The sequence below is a fragment of the Erinaceus europaeus genome, chromosome 13 (genome assembly GCF_950295315.1).
Source record: "Erinaceus europaeus chromosome 13, mEriEur2.1, whole genome shotgun sequence".
Lineage (NCBI taxonomy): Eukaryota > Metazoa > Chordata > Mammalia > Eulipotyphla > Erinaceidae > Erinaceus > Erinaceus europaeus.
The window spans coordinates 79,162,907-79,177,689 of NC_080174.1; the positions used below are offsets into that span (position 1 = coordinate 79,162,907).

At 37.9% G+C, this 14,783-nt stretch overlaps 1 protein-coding gene across 1 annotated transcript in view; it reads left to right on the forward strand.

Moving 5' to 3' along the window:
- Positions 1-14,783, forward strand: part of HOOK1 (hook microtubule tethering protein 1) — a 74,905-nt gene that overhangs the window by 42,250 nt on the left and 17,872 nt on the right. The window contains exons 10-15 of the mRNA XM_007522721.3: positions 3,740-3,880; positions 6,187-6,388; positions 7,079-7,189; positions 8,369-8,456; positions 8,546-8,606; positions 13,486-13,626. Coding sequence (XP_007522783.1) covers positions 3,740-3,880; positions 6,187-6,388; positions 7,079-7,189; positions 8,369-8,456; positions 8,546-8,606; positions 13,486-13,626 — 744 coding nt within the window. The remainder of the gene's footprint in view (positions 1-3,739; positions 3,881-6,186; positions 6,389-7,078; positions 7,190-8,368; positions 8,457-8,545; positions 8,607-13,485; positions 13,627-14,783) is intronic.

Sequence of the window (14,783 nt, forward strand, 5' to 3'; positions counted from 1 at the left end):
CTGTTATATATATTTTTTATGAGCCATTTGTGAGTGATATGGAGACAGGTTAGTGGTACAGTCAGCTGAGTGCCCATGTTACAGTGTGAAAGGACCTGGGTTCAGGCCTCCAGTCCCTACCTGCAGGGGGGAGCTTCTTGAGCAGTGAAGCAGTGCTGCAGGTGTCTATGTCTACATATCATCTTATCTGTATCTGTAGCTATGTGTCGATCATCTCCATTTCTCTGCCTCTCTTCAATAAATAAATTTTACTTAATTTAATCAAAATAAAAAATGAGTCATCTGGAGGCTTGCCTTACTTCTACTTTATACTTTGGTATGTATTTCCCAAAGACATTCATTGAAAACACAGTATAGTGATTAATGTTAGGGACGTTATCATTGATAGCACATACAAGCCACAGCTTATATTCAAAAACCATCAGTTCTCTCAATATCCATTCTAGCTATTTTTCATCTTAGCTCTGAATCTATTGAAGGATCATGCATTTCATTTAGTAATGGGCTCTTGGTCAATGGACTTTAAATCTATTACCACCAGAATCCTGATGCTCAATTTATTCCACATTCCACCACTGGATAACCTTTTGTCTGACCTGTGTCCTTTTTACATATTCCTATTTAAGTATTTTCTTTCAAGTACAGCAAAGTGCCCCACTCTCATTGAATTTTTTCTTTTACCCAGCTGTGGAATAAGTAATTTTTTCCAAGAGTCTTGATTCTTTTTATTACAAGGTATAATTTATGAATAAAGATATATGTTCTCTGTGTGTCCTATTATTATTACTCCTTGGCTGTTGTGGTGTTTAGAGATACGAAATACATTTGCATAGATTCATACTTGTTCACACACTTGTATAGGCATTTGTCTATGTTTACTTATGTTTGTGTTTATTTGTGAAACCTTTATTTAAATCTTAATATCTTCAGGGTTCATTCTAATTGCCTCAATTTCTAAATCTTATGTCTTTTCTCCAACAGAGAGTAAACATGACTTCTCTTTTCCACAATGTATTTACTTATTTATACTTTAATTACTTATTTATTTATTTATCACCAGGGTTGTTTCCGGGGCTCAGTTCCAGCAATACAAATCCACTGCCTCCAGTGGCTGCTTTTTTCCTTTCTAATTTTCATTAAGTAGGACAGAGAAATTGAGAGGGGATGGCAAGATAGAGAGACATTATAAAGAGTACCCCCCAGGGGGGACCTGGGGGCTCAAACCCTAGTCCTTGTACTTGGTAATATTTGCACTTAACTTGATGCACCTTCACCCAACCCCCCTCATTTATACTTATTTATACTCTACAGTTCATAGAAAGTTATTTTTATCTTACCATTTGGTTTTGGGGAATGAACCCAAGGTCTTATACATGTGTGATGTCCCCTCTCCAGCTACCAAAAAAAAAAAAAAACAACCCACATTCTTATTAGAGTAAAGGAGGTGAATAGTCTTTTTGAAGCTAAGATTCATGTAGTGTAATAGGGATAGATACTGGGTACAGCTTGTCATGTTTTAGCAAGTGCATTAACTGGTATAGCTCACCTTTCTGTTTACTTAGTTTTCTTTCTATTTCTCTATCCGATTTCTGTCACTGCAGTAAATTCTGTTATGCCCCTTGCTCATCCACTACTGCCTTTTAAGTTCAGTTACCAAATTACCATTCTAGTTATTTTTCACCAGAGTTGTTTTTTTTTTGCTCATCTAGAAATGCATAGTTTGCATTGTAAGTATTATTTTTAAAATTTATTTATTCCCTTTTGTTGCCTTTGTTTTATTGTTGTAGTTATTATTGTTGTCATTGTTGTTGGATAGGGCAGAGAAATGGAGAGTGGAGGGGGAGACAGAGAGGAAGAGAGAAGGATAAACACCTACAGGCCTGCTTCACTGCTTTGGAAGCGACCCCCCTGCAGGTGGGGAGCCGGGGACTTGAACCAGGATCCTTACACTGGTCCTTGTGCTTTGTGCCACCTGTGCTTAACCTGCTGCGTTACCACCTGACTTCCTTCAGTATGAATTCTTTAGTGACTGACTTCATTTTCTCAGTATGTTTGTGGGACTAATCCATGCTGTTGAGCGTATCAGTCATGCATTCTTATTGCTGAATATTATTCTAGTCCATAGAGTTATTTCACTCTGTAGCCTGTAGCTTATCATTTTACTCTAAATTTGCTATTATATCTTCCTGATAACTACTGATGTGATAAACTTATTTTACTGTTAGTGTATCTTAACATGTCATTTCTTCAGACCATTAAGTTTTTTTTAATCTGGTTATTTGTTGTCATTATTGTGCTGTGTAAGTTTAATTGGTGTATATTTGGGTTACAAACATGTTGTCAGATAAGTATATAATATCTCATTCTGTGGTTTGCCTTTCACTTTTTAATATTTGTTTATTTATTTGATAGGACAGAAAGGAATTGAGGTGGGGATGATAGGGAGAATGAAAGACACATGCAGTACTGCCTAACCCTCTGTAAAGTCCTCTGCCCCCACCCCTGCAGGTAGGGACTAGGAACTTGAACATGAATCCTTGTGCACTGTAATGTGCACTGGCTGCCCCCACCTTTTCATTTTTTAAAACATTTCTTTTTTATATATATTTATTTTCCCTTTTATTACTCTTGTTGTTTTTCATTGTTGTTGTAGTTATTGTTGTTGTTATTGATGTCATTGTTGTTGGATAGGACAGAGAGAAATGGAGAGAGGAGGGGAAGACAGAGAGGAGGAGAGAATGACAGACACCTGCAGACCTGCTTCACTGCTTGGGAAGGGACTCTTCTGTAGGTGGGGAGCCAGGGGCTGGAACCGGGATCCTTATGCTGGTCCTTGTGCTTTGCGCCACGTGCGCTTAACCCGCTGAGCTGCTGCCCGACTCCCAACATCTTTTCATTTTTTTAAAAAATGTTTTTCAGGTAGTAAAAGATTTTTTTTAAGTGAGCATATATATATTGGGCGTATGATTCAAGAAATGTTGTTTGCTCCCATTATGAAGACAATCTCCAATATTTTCTTGAAAGCCCTTCATAGTTTTGTCTTTTACATTTATGTCTGTGATCCTTCTTGAATTTATTTTTTAGAAGTGTGACTGGGGCTGGGTGATGGTGCAGTGGTTGAGCACACATGCTGCTATGCACAGGGAACAGTGTTGAAGCCCACTGTCCCCACTTACAGGAGGAAGCTTCACTAGCAGAGAAGCAAGGCTGCAGGTGTTTCTCTCTCTCTCTCTCTCTGTCATCCTCTGTTAACTGCCCCTTTCCTTTATGAGATCAGGTATATTCAGAGTTGTAGACCGCCCTAGTGAAGGGGGCTTGTCTTTTTAGTATTTCAATATGATTGTAATGTCTTTGTACTTGTTCCCACTATGGGGTTTTAAGTATTTATCCTTAATGCCTCAGTCGACAACTTGCATTTAATATTTTAACACTTCAGATGATATGTTATTTTGATTTTAAAATATAACTCTACTATTCTCTTTTTAAATTGAGATTAAAATTTCTTTTAGAATTAATTGTAAGTAAGCCCAGTGCTTCAAACATGAAAAAGGATATTCAAGATCAAGTTTACTTTTCACATTTGTTTTAAAATCATGAGATGAGTCTCTGTTTAGGTGTCCTTTTTAGTCTTTTCAGTGTGGAATTAAAAAAAAAAAGAGAGAGAGATGACTTGTTAAATCCATACATCCCTAAGAAAACAAATTATGGAAATTACATTATACTGTTTCTTATATTCAAGACTTGAAGCTGCAAAGGATGATTACCGTGTTCACTGTGAAGAACTTGAGAAACAGCTCATTGAATTTCAGCATAGGAATGATGAACTGACTAGTCTTGCTGAAGAAACAAGAGCCCTAAAAGATGAAATTGATGTTCTTAGGTATGGTCTTCCAAATGTAATTATATCCCTTGTAAGTTACTACTAGCCACTTTGATAGTCCATGTTTTAGTAAGAAGGTCTTAGTGTTATTAGATATTGTTCAGATTTTTATTCAAATTCTGAGTCTCCTTTTATGCTTATTGATAGCAATTCCTGTCCAAGGATAATTTTTATTCTTGTTAGGATAATTTTATGTTAGAAAGTGGTACCCTTTTTTCTTAATATTTTATAAAGTTGAGTTACTTCTTGATAAATTTTACTTGATTTTCTATAGTTGTTAGTGTATCTTGTAAAATTATTATGTAATTTTTATTATCTGTATTTTTATATTTGATAAAATACAGATTAATATAGATAAGAATTATGACTTTCATTTAAGGGTTATTTTTAAGGATTATTTCAGGTTCTTTAGTTGTCTTTGACAAGATATTTGTACATGTGTAGTCACCCATCTTATGAGACAAAGAGACTGAAACACTTGTCCTGCTGTGTATGATGTTATATTAGTTTTTTTTTTTTTTTACTTTTTATTTATAAGATGGAAATATTGGTAAGACAATAGGATAAGAAGAGTACATTTCCACACAGTTCCCACCACTAGAACTCTGTATCCAATCCCCTCCCTTGATAGTTTCCCTATTCTTTATCCCTCTGGGAGTATCCAGGATCATTATGGGGTGCAGAAGGTGGAAGGTCTGGCTTCTGTAATTGCTTCCTCGCTGAACATGAGCATTGATAGGCAGATTTATACTGCCAGCCTGTCTCTCTCTTTCCCAAGTAGGGCAGGGTTCGGGGGAGGTGGGGCTCTAAGACACATGGTGGGGTCGTCAGGTTGGCATCATGGTATCATCTGGAACCTGGTGGCTGAAAAAGAGTTAATATAAAGCCATGTTGACTAATCATGAACCTAAAGGCTGGAATATTGCAGATGAAGATTTGGGGTGTCTTTTGGAAAAAGCTAGTAGGTCTCTTTTAGGTATATTCTAAGGGGCCCATGATTTTGTTAGTTTTTGCTTGTGCCTGACATCTAATATGCAGGTGGACCCAGGTTATTGTCTGGAAAGATGGTGTCATAGTTGGAAAAAAAGACTAAGAAGCTGGATCAATGTGGGGAAAGTTTATAAATATTGTTAACTGTAAACCTCATCAATTTTATCTGGGGCCCATATTCAGCACAGGAGCCTGTGTAATACCTGCATCCCTATAGGTCTGAGCTGGTATTCCATGGTCATGGCTAGGAATATTCCAGGCTGCACTAATTTCAGGACCCATCTTCCTTGGGTGGTAGGTAGAGTATGTTGTCCAACTTCCCTTCGGAGAATAGAACATTCCCTACCATTGTTGATTCACATTGAGGGCAAGGTCTTATGGTGGGGGATATATATATATATATATATATATATATATATATATATATATAGTGGGTTAATAGTTAATAGTTCCTATGTTTTTAAGAGGTATGAGAAACTGAACCTAGGGTCTCACTAATACAAGCACAACTTTATCACCCAGCCACTTCCATGCCTAACATTTGTATTTAAATCCTATGAAATGTTAATTCAAGCAAACAAATTATCCATGTATTCTTTACATTTTCTTTTAAACTACTAATTATTTTTGACAGAATTAGAAATTGAGGTGGAAGGGGAAGTTAAGGAGCAAGGAGAGACCCCTGCAGCACTGCTTCACCACTTGTGAAGCTTCCCTGCTGATGGGGGTCAGGACATGAACTCAGGTCGTCCCTGCACATGCCAACCTGTGCTCTCTACCAGGTGTGCCAGCTTCTGGCCCCCCTGATAAAAATTTTAATAGGCCATTTTATTGTTTATTTTTTCTAATAGCCACTTGAAACCAAGTCTTTGTAACCATTAATGTGAATTGCATTTAATAGTGAAGTAATTTATTTTTGCACTAATCCTGTTGGTTGACAAACACAGATCTCATGAGATATGCTTTGTCAGGAAAATTTTCAGTCAACTACCTATAATATATTTTTGTTCAAATAAATACAGATGTACTAAATGCTATATATAACGCAAAATTGTTCCATAATCTACCGAACAGTCCAGAATTATTAAATTGCTCTTATAAAAATCATTCTTTATTATTCATCGTGGTGATATGTTTAACAGTTTGGTAATTGAATCTGTCAAATTTGAACTATTTTTACTGTGTTTGAAAAATGATTAAGACTTAGTGGTGGGTCTTAGTAGGTTCTCGGCATTCTCTTTTTCCTGAGTGACAGTCTCAGGGTTATGGGCATCTACTCGTTTTTAAACAGTAATCTTCAGTCTTTAATATTACAGGGCTACCTCTGATAAGGCAAATAAACTCGAGTCAACAGTTGAGGTATATCGTCAGAAACTACAAGATCTGAATGACCTTCGCAAGCAGGTGAAATCTTTGCAAGAAACCAACATGATGTACATGCATAATACTGTCAGCTTAGAGGAAGAACTGAAGAAGGCGAATGCAGCACGTACTCAGTTAGAAACCTACAAGAGGCAGGTAAGAAAGTAGTGCCATTTTTTTATCAGCACAATTTAAAGAGGTTAGCTTTTTTATTTCATCTGACGGCTATTGTAAGAAGCATGACGTTTAAGGGCCTGGGTGGTGGTGCACCTTACACTGTGCAAGGACCCAGGTTCAAGTTCTCCTGCGGGGGGGTGGGGAGGAGCTTCACAAATGGTGAAACAGTGCTGCAAGTGTCTCCTTCTCTGTCTCCTTTCTCAGTTTCTAGCTATCTCTAGCCAATAAATAAAGACAATTTTTAAAAAGTAAAGTGTCTAAAAGTATAAAACAATACTTAAAATCAGCCGGAAATTTAGGGTGATAATATTGTTGTATCTGTGATTCAAATTTAAAGGTTTATAACTGAGTTTGAATTATTTAGTTATCTGAGAGAATCTTTTTGGACATTGTCAATTACTGGCATTTCTTTATAGCCAGTGTTTAATACCTACATATGTTTATCAAACAAATTAAATATTAGAGTAGTAGATTTTTCTCTTTTCAGCTAAATTATAATTTTGATATTTAAAATTTTATGTTCTTATCTATATGCTGTTTACAGAGACTTTTAGAAATGAACTGTGATCTTCATTTAAATATTATTGCAAATCAATGTCTTGTTTATTGATATAAGAACAATTACCAATACTATATTTTCTTGTATTTTACCTGTGTTTCTGAACAAAGGTTCAGGATCTTCACAGTAAACTTTCCTCTGAATCCAAAAGGGCAGACACACTAGCATTTGAAATGAAGAGGCTTGAAGAAAAACATGAAGCTTTACTAAAGGAAAAAGAGGTAAGCATATATAAAGTTGGTAAGTAATGTCTATTTTCTTTGTTGTTTTCTTTGAACTGTACTTGAGTTCTAAGAATGGAAATAGTATCAACCAGTTCTTTCTCCAAATTAAAATTGTAAGTATATAGAAATGTTTTGTTAAAAAAAAAATTCCATGCAAGTTTGTGAAGCAAAGACTATAATGGAATTTTTGAGCAAACTCTTCTTTGCCTTAATTGGGAACACAGCTGTTACCAACTGTAGTTTTCAGTGCTCCTTCAGGGCTGGGGGGAGGGTGATAATAGTAATCAAATATGGGTACAAAGTCCCAGTTACACGAGATATCATCCAGTAATTGCCCTTCTCATTTTGGCTTACCTTAACACAATCTGTTCAAGTTAAATCCAGCATGAGGTAAAAAAGATGGCTTCCTCATTTTTGCTGGATAATGTCCCATTGTGTATACAACAACTTTCTTAGCCGTTTATCTAGAAGTAGTAGGCATCTGGGTTGCTTCCAAGTTTGGGCTATTACAAACTGTTCTGCTGTAAACATAAGTGTATGTAGATCTCTTTGGGTGAGTATATGGGAATGTAGGAAATGACGACAGAAGAACACAAAGTAAAATCTGGACAGTAAAGCAAAGTACTCTGGGAAAGGAGATGGGAGGGTTCTGGGAGTAGGGATGTGGGCAGAGGTTTGGGTCCTGGTGCCTGGTGGTGGAAAAGGACCCAGCCTGGAGGTGAGAATGTTTTGCAGACACCTATCACAGGGAGGTGAGAGACTGTACCCATGTCCCAAACTACTGGAATTAAAGTCAAAAGAGTCAAATAAATAGGTTGACCAAGAAATACAGCTAGAAAGAAAGTAGTGAAACCCAGGTTAATCTACCACCAAATTTAGTGTGTTTGCCCCATTACTCTAAGGTTGCATATCTGTACTTTGACATAATTCATTTGGTTCAAAAATAAACCAATGGAGAAATCACAAACAGTATAGTATATAAGGGTCACCATATCTGACTTATTCAAGAAAACAACGCCTTAGCAAAAAGTGAGAACACTTCCATTTTTGTTGAATAACAACAGTTATCAAATTAACGTACTAAGATAAATTATGTTAAACATAAAGCACATTACTTATGGGTAGAACTCAATATTTTACTTAAACGACTTTTAAATTTATTTTTATTTTCTTTAGAGATTAATAGAACAGCGTGATACTCTGAAAGAGACTAATGAGGAACTCCGATGTTCACAAGTGCAGCAGGACCACTTCAACCAAACAGGTCATTCTTACTGGGTTTAGACCAGTGTTTTTAATGGGAGAAATACCGAATATTAATCTTCTGTGCTTGTTTTCGTTGTTGTTATTTAGATGCATCTGCTCCAAAAAGTTATGAAAATCTTGCTGCTGAGATCATGCCAGTAGAATATAGGTAAAAGTGTCTGTACTATTTGCTAATCCATACTTAACATGTGAAATGTGATTTTTTTTTGGAGGTAAATTTCTTAGTATTTCATTTTATTTATTTATTTATTTTTAATGTATTCCTTTTTTGTTGCCCTTTTTTGTTGTTGTTATTGTAGTTATTGTTGTTATTGATGTCGTTGTTAGATAGGACAGAGAGAAATGGAGAAAGGAGGGGAAGACAAAGAGGGGGAAAGAAAGAGACACCTGCAGACCTGCTTCACCGCCTGTGAATCGAGTCCCCTGCAGGTGGGAAGCCAGGGGCTCCTGTATTTTATTTTAATGAGTCACATGCATTGTCTCATCTGCTTACACTTTCTCCCTCATGTTGACATTGTCACTATAGTAGTCTTAATTCATGAGAAGTAATGCTTTATCACTTCGCTGAGTGACCCTTTAGCTTTTCTAATATGACCTGAATTTATTTTCACTATCCTTAAGCTCAATGTAAAATCTTTTCCTACAGGGGTGAAAAGAAATGTTTTAAGAATTATCAATAGGGGGTGGAGTAGTGGCTCATCTGGTTGAGTGCATGCTACAATGCACAAGGACCCAGGTTTGAGCCCCTAGTCCCCACCTGCAAGGGGAAAGCTTCATGAGTGGTGAAGCAGTGTTGCAGGTGTCTCTGACTTTCCCTCTCTGTCACCCTCTTCCCTCTCAATTTCTGGCTGTCTCTATCCAATAAATAAAGATAATTTTTTTTAAAAAAAAAGAAGAATTATCCATAGCAGCAGAAGGATGAAGCATAAATTAAATATAATGTCTAGAGGCTCCTTTTGACTATATTTTTATCTGGGTATTTCACTACTGTGTTTATTGCTACACGTGGCTAATCTGGGATTCTTAGAGCTTCCTTTTCCTTTTAATGATAACAGATTAACTCATTCAGACTTGTTTACTCTTAAGTTGACTGAGATGTGGTTTATTTTTTAATTTGTACAGTTTAGTGACTTTAGTATTATGACACCTATGTAACCACCATCACTAATTATAAATCATCAACCACTACTTTTTTGTCTCTCTCAATTTGAATGTTATGGACATCTCATGTATGTATGAAATAATGGAGTATTTGACCTTTTGAGATTGACTTCTTTCATTTACCCTGTTTACAAAGTGTTGATTTTCAGCTTTATAATTGATATTGACAGCTCCTCACACACTTTACTGAAATCTGACTCATACTTGTATTAGCATTCAGCAATATTAATATCATGTAAAAAATAGATGGAGTTGGTGTATTGCACCAAAGTGAAAGACTCTGGAGTGGGTGGGTGGGGGGAGAGTACAGGTCCAAAAAGGATGACAGAGGACCTAGCGGGGGTTGTATTGTTATGTGGAAACTGAGAAATGTTATGCATGTACAAACTGTTGCATTTACTATCAAATGTAAAACATTAATCCTCCAATAAATAAATTAAAAAATAAATAAATAAATAGAAAAAAAAAACCAGCAATAACAACCAGACATGGGGCTGGGTGGTGGTGCATTTTGTAGAATAGACACATCACCATGGGCGAGGACCTAGATTCATATATATATATATATATATATATATATATATATATATATATATATATTTTTTTTTTTTTTTTTTGGCCTCCATGGTTATTGCTGGGGCTCAGTGCCTGCACTATGAGTCCACTGCTCCTGGCAGCCATCTTTTCCATTTTATTGGATAGGACAGAGAGAAACTGAGAGAGGAGGAGGAGACAAGAGGGAGAGACACACACACACACACACAGAGACTTGCAGACCTGCACCATAGCTTGTGAAGCAACCGCCCTACCCCCACTCTGCAAAAAAAAAAATAGATGGTTCAGAGAATCCACAAGATATCTCATCCAGTCTAATACCAGTCTTAGTGTCCCTGAGGACCAGCTTTCTAAGGAGCACCTTGCAAAGGGGGCACTTTGCCAGTGGTTCAGCAGGTGCTGTGATGTCTTTCTCTCTGTCTCTCTATACCTGTATGTCTCTCACCCTCTACTTGGATGAAAAAATAAAATGAATGAGTCTGCCAAAAGCTGTGGAAATGTACAGACATGAAGTCTCAAAGAAGCTCTGGCTGTAATGGGAGAGGGGAAAAAAGGAGAAGGAGCAGGAGGAAAAGGAGGAGGAGAAGAAGAAGAAGAAGAAGAAGAAAGAAGGGAGAAGGGGAAGGGAGGAGAAGAAAAAGATAGGCAATAATTCAATTTGTTATAGCTGTATGCTTTGCATTCCTGGGGTCCCAGAGGTCCCAGGTTCTTTCTCTTGCACCACCATCAGCCAGGGATCAGCAGTACTCAGGTCTTTTTCGGTCTCCCTTATAAAAACAAATCAGTTGGGTGACCAGATGGTGGTGCATGGTGCACCTAGTTGAGCGTCCATGTTACAATGCACAGGGACTCAGGTTCTAGCCCTGGCCCTCATCTACAGAGGGGACGCTTCATGAGCTGAGCATGGTGAAGTTGTGTTGCAGGTGTCTCTCCCTCTCCCTTTCCATCTCCTCCTTCCCTCTCAATTTCTCTGTCTCTAACATAAATAAATAAATATGAAAATTAAGGACCACAGCGGGTTAAGCGCAGGTGGCGCAAAGCACAAGGACCGGCATAAGGATCCCGGTTCGAACCCCGGCTCCCCACCTGCAGGGGAGTCGCTTCACAGGCGGTGAAGCAGGTCTGCAGGTGTCTATCTTTCTCTTCCCCTCTCTGTCTTCCCCTCCTCTCTCCATTTCTCTCTGTCCTATCCAACAACGACGACAACAACAATAACTACAACAATAAAACAACAAGGGCAACAAAAGGGAATAAATAAATAAAATAAATTAAAAAAAGAAAAAAAAAAGAAAGAAAATTTAAAAAAATTTAAAAAAAAGAAAATTAAGGACCAAATGGTAGCACAGCAGTTTAAGCACACATTGCTCAAAGCACAAAGACTGGCGAAAGGATCCCAGTTCAAGCCCCCAGTTCCCCACCTGCAGGGGGTCACTTCACAGGCAGTGAAGCAGGTCTGCAGGTGTCTGTCTTTCTCTTGCCCTCTCTGTTTTTCCCTCCTCTCTCAATTTCTCTCTGTCCTATTCAATAACAATTACAGCAATAACAACAGTAATAATAACAACAAAGGCAAACAACAAGGGCAACAAAAAGGGAAAAATGGCCTCTAGGAGCAGTGGATTCGTAGTGCAGGCACTGAACCCCCGTGATAATCCCGGAGGCAAATAAATAAATTTAATTAATTAATTAAATAGAAAAATTAAAAATAAATCTTTAAAAATTATATAGGCATATGAGTCTGGTTTTTTTCAGTCATCACTAGAGTTAGTGCTGTGTGGCTCAAGGCCTGCACAACAAATCCACTGCTCTAGACAGCCATTTTCTTTCCTCTTTTCTTTCTTTCCTTTCCTTCCACCCTCCCTCCTTCTTCCTCTCTCTCTCTCTTGCTTTCTGGTTTGGATAGAAACAGCAAAATTGAGAGGGGATAGAGAAATAAAGAGAGAAAAAGAGAGAGACCTACAGCACTGTTTTACTGCTTGTGAAGCTTCCCCCTGCAGATTTGAACCCAGGACCTTGGGCAAAAAACTGTGCACTCTACTTGGTGTGCCACCACCACCCAGCCCCTGTTTTTCAAAGTTATTGTGATGGCATCAACACAAAACTTAAGAACGAACTGGTTTGATCTCACAGGTGAAACTTAAGAAACACAGGAATAAAAGAAAAATAAAAGATGAAAGTGGCCTAAGTGTAGTCTCTTGCAGCCAAACCAAGAACTCTGGGTGGGATGGGGGTGGGAGGGAGGCAGAGTGCTTTGGGGGCCCTGTGCAAATGTTGGAGGAGGAATGAACTTGGTGGTGTGAGTGGTGCAGGCACCTATCACAGGGAGATAGGAAATTGTACTCATCTGACAACTGTCTTTATTTTAAATTATTATTTCACCCCAAATAAGATGATAAAAAAATAACTGAAGATTGTTGCCTTTGGAGAACAGGATTTAGGAAGATAGCAGGCTAGAGCATTTTACTTTATTTCATGTAATGCTTATCATTTGTATTTTTTACTTTTACCAGAGCACTTCTCAGCTCTGGTTTATGGTGGTGCAGAGGATTGAACCTGGAACTTTGGAGTCTCAGCATGGGAGTCTCTTTGCATAACCATTATGCCACCTACCCCCCCCCCACCCTTGTCTATCATCTGCTTTTTTAAAATCAACACACTTATAATTTATTTCTAACAGTGCATGACTGTCATAAAAGTGTGTTTTAAAAATGTAGGCTAACTATAATTTCTTAAATCTACTTCTTCTAAATGTAGTTTCCAGGAATGTGGTATATATTACCTATCATGCATAATTTTTGAATTTTCAAAATAATAAAACTCATCTTGTATTAAACTTGCATTTAAATATTTATGAATAAACAGTTAATGACATAATATTACACCTATACTGAACATTTTTACTACTTGTTTTGAGTCCAGTGTACTTAGATACATAAATTAAACTGTTATTGTAAAATCTTTACAGCAATTTGGTGACTTTTTTTCTTCATATTGTGTAATCAGGGCCTCATGCATGCATTCTTCTAGTATTTCCAAGTCACTTTTTTCTTCAGATAGAGATGGAGAGAGGCAGCGATGAGAGGAAACATCAGAGCACCAGCATTCTTCTGGTACTGGGACTCGAACCTGTGCCGTGTATATAGCAAGGTGCATGTCCTAGCAGTTTATTTATCTCTCCAGCTCCACTCTAGTGACAGTTTAAAATAATAACTGCTGAGGGACAGGAGTTTTCCGTTTCAAATAAGTTAAGGATATAAGAATGTTACTTAAAAAAAAAAAAAGGCAACGTTTATTTTTTTTCTTTTCATCCCCAGGGAGGTATTTATTCGACTTCAGCATGAAAACAAGATGCTTCGCTTACAGCAGGAAGGCACAGAGAACGAGCGGATAGAAGAGCTTCAGGAGCAGCTGGAACAGAAGCACCGCAAGATGAATGAATTGGAAACCGAGCAAAGGTGACAAGCTCCTTTGTAAATGAAATGCCTGGTGGGCTTAATGACTAACCATGAATGAAGTTGAAAACATCATTCATTGTAAGGTCAACCAAGCAACTCACTTGGGTGGGTGCTGTGTTGCCATGGGCACAGAGCAGGTTCAAGCCCAGCCCCCAGTCCCGAGCCCCCAACCCCCAGCCTCCAGCCCCCAGCCCCCAGCCCCTAGCCCCTAGCCCCTAGCCCCCAGCCCCCAGGATATTGAAGGAAACTTCCCTGCTGCTTTGTCTTTCACTCTCTCTGCTTCTCTATTGGTAGCTACCAAAAAAAAAAAACAAAAAAAAAAACAACAGGAAGGAATTGGAAGAGAAGACATCACTATAGTTTAAATATTTTCAGAATAAATTTAAATTTGAATCTTACATTTGACTTTTAGGTTGCTACTATTAATTTTTTAAAATATTTTATTTATTTATTCCCTTTTGTTGCCCTTGTTGTTGTTGTTTTATTGTTGTAGTTATTATTGTTGTTGTCGTCTTTGGATAGGACAGAGAGAAATGGAGAGGAGGGGAAGACAGAGAGGAGGAGAGAAAGATAGACACTTGCAGACCTGCTTCACCTCTTGTGAAGCAACTCCCCTGCAGGTGGGGAGCCAGGGTTCGAACTGGGATCCTTATGCCGGTCCTTGTGCTTTGTGCCACCTGCGCTTAACCCGCTGCGCTACAGCCTGACTTCCACTACTATTAATTTTAATGGATTGGGTTAATCAAATTCCTTAACTTTGAATTTCATGTTGATTTCTTTATAACGGACAGGGTACAGACTTAGTAAACAGCAGCCTGATGTTCTGCTGCAGTGTGGTACATAAGTGGAACATAGACTGTGGAATCTTACCTCTACTTAACATTATTTACTCGTTCTAGGTAGGTTTCTGCACCTTACATGCAATGTAACTATAACTTCTATGCGGTGTAACTCTTTTTTTTTATTTAAGAAAGTATTAATTAACAAAACCATAGGGTAGGAGGGGTACAATTCCACACAATTCCCACCACCCAATCTCCATATCCCACCCCCTCCCCTGATAGCTTTCCCATTCTCTATCCCTCTGGGAGCATGGACCCAGGGTCATTGTGGGTTGCAGAAGGTGGAAGGTCTGGCTTCTGTAATTGCTTCCCTGC